This window comes from Uranotaenia lowii, chromosome 3 (genome assembly GCF_029784155.1).
Source record: "Uranotaenia lowii strain MFRU-FL chromosome 3, ASM2978415v1, whole genome shotgun sequence".
NCBI classification, from domain to species: Eukaryota; Metazoa; Arthropoda; class Insecta; order Diptera; family Culicidae; genus Uranotaenia; species Uranotaenia lowii.
This window is the reverse complement of record NC_073693.1, coordinates 38,461,418-38,468,340: the sequence shown is the minus strand read 5'-3', so window position 1 is coordinate 38,468,340 and position 6,923 is coordinate 38,461,418. Positions and strand designations below refer to the sequence as shown.

General features: G+C 35.9%; 1 protein-coding gene across 1 annotated transcript; it reads right to left on the bottom strand.

Annotated features, from left to right (window-relative positions):
• Positions 1–5,986: 5,986 nt before the first annotated feature.
• LOC129752113 (uncharacterized) lies at positions 5,987–6,458 on the bottom strand. Its single transcript, XM_055747904.1, has one exon. It carries the CDS (start codon positions 6,413–6,415, stop codon positions 5,987–5,989), a length of 429 nt encoding a protein of 142 aa, XP_055603879.1. The 5' UTR covers positions 6,416–6,458.
• Between the last annotated feature and the right edge of the window lie 465 nt (positions 6,459–6,923).

Below are 6,923 nucleotides of genomic sequence, written 5' to 3'. Positions count from 1 at the left end.
ATGAGTTGAAATACCTCAACCATTAACATAAAAACTGTAACAAGAATTGTTTAAAAATATAGCAATGAAGCAGTTTGAATACATTCAAAAATTTCGAGAATAATTTTTGCAGCTAAAAAGTACTGAAAATTAAGTTCTTTGGCCCCTTTGGTTATGCAATACAAATTTTTTCCTTTACGATAAAGTAATTCGTTAGACAAAAGTTGTTTGTAATCACAAAAGTTAACGTCTGTGAATTTTTCAGCAAAAAATGGGATAAGGAGGATCAGAACGAGAATTAATTACTTTAATTCGGAATTTAGATTCACAATTTAGATTTAGAGTTCAGTCATAAGAAAATAATTTGAGATACATATTCGTAATTGAAATTCAGCTTAGCTTAGCTTAACTTGTTTGACTACTCATATCCACCTTAAATCATTAAGTCCGAAATGCTTTAATTATTCTTTCAAAATACCATCACTTTCTCATGATTTTAATAAAAATACAATAATATATTTTATCGAATCATCCAATGCATTTCGAATTTCATGATCGCTGGCGTGGCTAAGTAGAACGAGTTCCACATCGCCAATGGTTGCTACTCCGCGATTGATCGATTTTGTACAGGTGCCAAAAGAATGCAACTTGGGATAAGAAACTCATTCTTAATGCACAAAACTCATGCTCTCCCTTAAAAAAAAATTATCAATAACAAACAGCACCGGCCACGTCCTAGAAGTCAAAGAGGGATGAACGAAGGTTTGCTAGCAAGATACTTTTTAGGATCAACCATAAATCTGTTATTCCAATTTTCTTCAAAAGTTTGTTTTGAAAACTCTGAAACAATGATAAGTCAGTATCACCAGCTATAGAACCGTATATACGGCTGCGAATCTGTATTCAAGTATCTCAGGAAGGGTTTTTTTTCTAGTAAGGGAGAAGTTTGGATCAGGAGCCATTTTTGGAAAATGGTGCGATCTTTTGATGACCTACACCTCCTATGTTCCTTGACATTTTCGAAAGGAAACTCCCAATAATATCTGCGAGGTGTTTTAATTAGTAAATTTTAAGGGATTATGAAAACAAACAATCGAATTTCCTACCAGCTAGCTGTTTTCCTCACTATAATCCCTATCCCATCACTGATTCTCGAAACGACTCTGGAACATAATTAACAAATAAACACTTCAAAACATGGAATGATGAATCAAAAAGTTATATATAGAAGATGCAATTTGATAACATGTAGAATTTTAGGAAAGGTTTGCAGAAAGTTTAATACTTTTTGGTACTTAAGTATTTGAGCTCACTCATATTCGGAATTGAAATTCATAGGTCAAATTCAGAACTCATCATTCTTTTCAGAATTCATATGAATAATTAAGTCTGCCATGCAGATGAATAATTAGGTCTGCCGCGATGGAAGAAAAGCCGAAAAAGGTCTGCTTTTAGCAAAGTTTAACTCTAAAAAGGAAGCATCCTAGGCTACGCACCATCGCCATTCATCAATATTGTAGTTGGTTTCATTTGTTCAGCTGTAAATAGAACAAAAAAAAACTATTGATATTTGAAGCCTGCGACCAGTAACGCGAGAGTTCCAATTTCTACCACGACACCAGTAATAAGGAATCAAATAATGAAACTTGTATACAATCTACATTGCATAAAATCAAATAATCCAGAAAATTTAGCGTTTACAACTGGTCATATAATACTCATCTACAGTTTGGCTTTTGCTCTTTCAAATGTTTGAATTCTCGAAGAATTAATCAAATTTTTGTTCAAAATACCTTAATATTTTTCCCGCTTCGCGATTTTTGTAAAAATTGAAGTGACAAAAAAAGTATTTGAAATTTGTTCCGGAATAATAAAACTCCCTAAATGCCCATTACTTCAGATTATCCTGGCCAAATTTATGTAAATATTTATTTTTTAATGTAAATAACCATCCTGAACATTTGAACACGCTCAAATCAATAACTGAGTTGGTTGAATTTAGTTTCTGATCATAGTTCCATCAGTGAAGAGAAGTTTTGTTAGATTTTTAAAATGAAAACATAATCACTCTGTTTGTGACATTCTTACTCTTTCTCTTAATTTGTATCACTTTGATGTCTTCTACAAAGTTGTAGCCAGAAAAATTTCCTATTAAATAACATTGTTGACATAATGCAGTTGTGTTGACGCTTAAGGTAAGACAAGCGTTTTAACAGTGAGTAGTATGATTTTGTGTTTGAAAAAAACATTTGAAATATTCAAAAATCTTCAAAATATAAATTGTTCTAGACCACCCGGTGGGTTATTTCAAATTTGGGCTCAAACTAAAGGGGAAAGTCCCAGCTTTCGAAAAGCGATGCTAATTTTCGATAAATAAAATGCTTCCATCAGTGAAACAGTGGTGGTGTTTTTCAAATGGGATACAAATAGCAATAATCTATATCGTCAATGTGTCGAATTTTCTGAGTGTAGATTTTGAAGGCTTGGTATTGTGTCAGAACCAAAGTGATTAAATTTTTCTTTTAAAAATAATGTCAGACAATACACCAATAGAAAATGGTAAGTCTGAATGCGAAATAACCTTTATTCAAGATTGAAGAAACATTGATTCCAGAAGTAATATTAAGGATGAGTTGTGATAATGCAAATAAGAAATGTAAATGAAACATCATCGCTTTAATATTTTTTATAAAAAGGAGAAAAGCTTCACGATTCGAAATTATTTTTGCTAGCCTATGATTCAAAAATAGTAAATAAGTTTTTGTTTAGTGTAATTGTTGCTACGGGCACGGGCGAAGTTTTCGAAATTTAAACACCAAAGTCATGCACCCTTATTCTCGTTTTCGATCGAATGACATTCGTTCGAAAGTTTTGCAATTTTGTATTCTTGTTTTCGTTCGAACGAATGAGAACAGTTCGATCTTTCGAACATCGTTCGTACGAACAAAACATTGCATTCCCGTTTTCGATCGAACGTATTTTTTCTATGGATTGGCAAACGCGAGTCTGACGCTGCGAACTATGATCGTTTAAAGCAATTAATGAAGTTTAATCACGATTAATATCGATCGTGGAATTAAAAAGTGATTCAAAATAAGATTTTTTTACAATAAAACCCGCGAAATTGTGTACAGCAAAATAAAAAAATCTTGAAGACGAAAAATATTTTATTCTCATTTAAAAAAAAAAAAAGGCAAGTTTGGTGTTGCTTATCTTGGACATTCAAAAAAAAAGTGTGTGTGTGTAGTTTAAAAAATGACAACTATTGAAAAATTGCATAAATGAGATTTTTATTCAAAATTTTCAAGCAAAATTTAATTTGAAACTTTGTTGTCTTTGAAATCTTCCCGCTTGTTCACGACAATCGAACCAATCTGCGACGAGCACCGGCTGTGGCATCAGCTTTTTCATCACCACCACCCATTGGCATTGAAAGCAGCTCCTTCCGTCCGGAAACAACCAGCTCCTGAGTGAACCATCATATACCGATTCGATGTCGGACTCCACCTGCAGATTCGAATGTTGTCGGCCCAGATCCACTGCTGGAATCAGTCCCTCGGCTGTTTATTTTCACATCTTAGAATGCTTTCCGATGCTATTCAGTCGCACAGCCCTTAGCACACGACCTAGAACCTTTTTTTCTCAAGTTTTTCCACTAACCAACGCATAAATTTTTCGACCCGCAACCCAAGATAAACATGACAATTGTCATTTTGACGTAGCTTGCTGCTCAAAATTTTCGAACTTGATCTGGTAACACCAACATCGAACGTATCGCGTTCGAACGAAAACGAGAATAGCTTTTTCGAATTCGATCGAAAGTATCCGTTCGAACGAACGGCAGATACGCCGTAAACAAGAATAAGGGTGATGAACTCCTAACTCCATTTAAACACTGTTAGAGTGATAATCACCCTTATTCTTGTTTACGGCGTATCTGTCGTTCGTTCGAACGGATACTTTCGATCGAATTCGAAAAAGCTATTCTTGTTTTCGTTCGAATGCGATACGTTCGATGTTGGTGTTACCCGATCAAGTTCGAAAAATCAAAGCACCCGGATTGGTCAAAATGACGTTTCTTGTCAGAAAATTTCATGTAAACATTGTTTTTCGAGTCGAGTTGGTAATTTTTTTTTCTGAATATTCGGACGGAACACGGTAGAAAATATGTCGGTACGGAAAAACAGAATGGGGACGACAGTTTCGGGTGTGTTTCAAGTATTTTCGTTTTGTCCCCTGTGCGCGGTTTTTTAAGTCGAAATCCAAGAGTAGAATCATCGGTTTAATCTATCTCCCCAGTCACCCGGAGGCGGTCAGGAAAGCAACCAGAGAATTGTAATACATCTCATGGAGCCAAGAAGTTGATTCCGGCAACGAATGTTTACCGTCATCGTTATCAGCAGCAACTAACGGCAATCAAAATAAATACCGCAGGTGTCTTCAATGCAGAAATTTGGCGGTAGCTCTGCCTGCTGCTGCTACTGTTGGAATAACTCTAAAGATGAGAAGTGCCAAGTGAATCAATTTGAATAAAAAATTTTATCCATCATAATCCACAAAATTTTATTATTTTGAACCGAAGCATTTAAGAATTTTTCCCATTTTTTTTTTCATTTGAGCCACTCAAAAATTTAGCAACCGATTTAAACTTCATACACCATTTTCCAAACGCTCACAGTTCGCAGGATTTTACTTGCGTTTGTCAGCCGATAGAAAAAATACGTTCGATCGAAAACGAGAATGCACTATTTCGTTCGAACGAGCTATGTTCGAAAAATCTAACTGCTTTGATTCGTTCGATCGAAAACAAGAATACGAAATTGCCAAACTTTCGAACGAATGTCATTCGATCGAAAACGAGAATAAGGGTGAATAAGTGAAATAAGTTGATTTTGTGCCTAAGGAGGACAATCTGCTAAATTTGCCATAACTTCGATTAAATTAATAATTTTGAGTAATTTTGAAGGTCAAACTTCAGGAAACAGATATAGCTATCAAAACTAGCTTTGATTTGGAAAAGGAGTGATTCATAATACGCATCACAGATGGCGCATATGGAACGCAAATATTAAAGTCGATTAATTTTTTCATTGGAACCTATCTTAAAGAACCACTTGACATAAAGTCAAAAAAATATACACTTGTAAACATTAAATAACTTAGCATCTTCACTGAAAACTTCATTTATTTCCATTCATGCATATTAAAGTTATTCATAAAACAAAGTGTTGTATATTTTTCGAATACACTCTTTAGTAGATATTTTAAATTATGAAGTTATCACCTTCTCAATAGATTTAAAAATTATCGTGATTGTATTGCAAAAAATTCTAAAACTTACATAGTTTGAACACTACATTCAGATTTAAAGGGTCATGGCATAATTTTTTTTATAATTTTTGAATAGAGTATGAAGCCTTATAGGACCTGTAATTCTTGATTGCAATTCATAAATTATTTCGAGCTATGCTATTAGCAATAGTCGAACGTTTCATATAAAAAAACTCGTTTAAAAAACATTCAAGAATATTATAGGAGTCAATTGTTTTTAAAGCGGGCTGCCACTGGAACTCAAGACTACAATTAAATCACAAAAAATCTTCGTAAACTTTTGGAACCTAACTTGAATACTAAAACAAATGCAAATTAGCGAGGAATTATTTGGACAGCACTCAGGTACTTTATTAGCTGCGTCTTTTCGGGGGTTAATTCGATTTAGACAGTTGTACTGTTGTGCAAACAGATCATTGCTGGTTGCTCAGCACTGCAGGGGAAAAACGGCGGTGATTGATAAAGGTTTTCCCCGGATGTCTTTCCTTTGTCAACTGGCCGTGGTTTTGTGAATTTTATTTGTTATATAGTTGTTTCACAGATGAATATTTTAGGTTAGTTACGAGAAATAATATCAAGGGCACTTCTGGATCTATCGGATTTTTGATGATATTTCAATTTGAAAATGATGTTGATTAATATACCCAGAATTGAACTGATAAGTGGTAATCTTCAATTAAATGTTTGGGTCTTTTGGGGAAATTGCCATGTAGCATACGACATTTCCATCCGCCTCTCGTTGAACAGAAATTGAAGCTGAATCGTTCCCACTTCGATGAAGTAAAACCGGGGCAACCTTTCCGGTTCGAGGCAAGTAGGGACACTGATCCGCCAACGAATTTCCCAGGGCTTCAGCCAACGGAACCAATCCAGGCTGTTTGGGCGGTAGTTTCTTAAAGGGATCCACAAAATAAATTGGACTCTGGCTGAGCAACAATTTAAGATATTCCAGGTACTCAGGAACCACCCGAGGATGCGCCAAATTTTCCGAATGAGTATCCTTCAACTTTCGAATCCACTCGGTCACCCGGACCCGATCCGTGGGCCCCGGTATTTGTGCCGCCAAGTATATCAACTCGATCAGGTGCCCATTGATGGCTGCCATCACATTGACCGGATGACTTTTATTCGATCAATCAACTGAATCAAAAGCCTTTATCGAAACGGGTCGAAGGCCACTTTGATTGGAACGGTTAGGTTCTGGTTCGTGCGGGTTTCGCCCCATTGAAAATCGACCTTCTGTGACCGCAATTAATTTATGCTCGCCGACATCGAAGACCCGATCCTTGCCTTTGCGATAGGGTTGCCGATAACATCATTCGAGGGTTTTTTGCCTCCTTTCTTCAACCGGAAGAAAAATTTCATCCGAAGGAAACCAATTTCAAAAGATGCCTCAACTTTCAATCAAAAACCGCTTGTGATTCCTGCTTGGTAGCGAACGAGTGAGCCCAACTCCAAAGTAATGGGGGTGGAAAAATCAGCCAAGAATAATTGAGATGTTTGCCTCCGGTTTTCTGGCGGTTTTACTTCTGCTGCTGCTGAATGTTGATGTTGATGGTGCTGATGATGATGGTATGGCATTTTCCAATCCCAGGAAGGACGCCAAAAAGGGA

What these genes read in the sequence shown, in the direction of transcription:
- LOC129752113 (XM_055747904.1), bottom strand. Translation starts at nt 6,415, where the DNA reads ATGGCAGCCATCAATGGGCACCTGATCGAGTTGATATACTTGGCGGCA.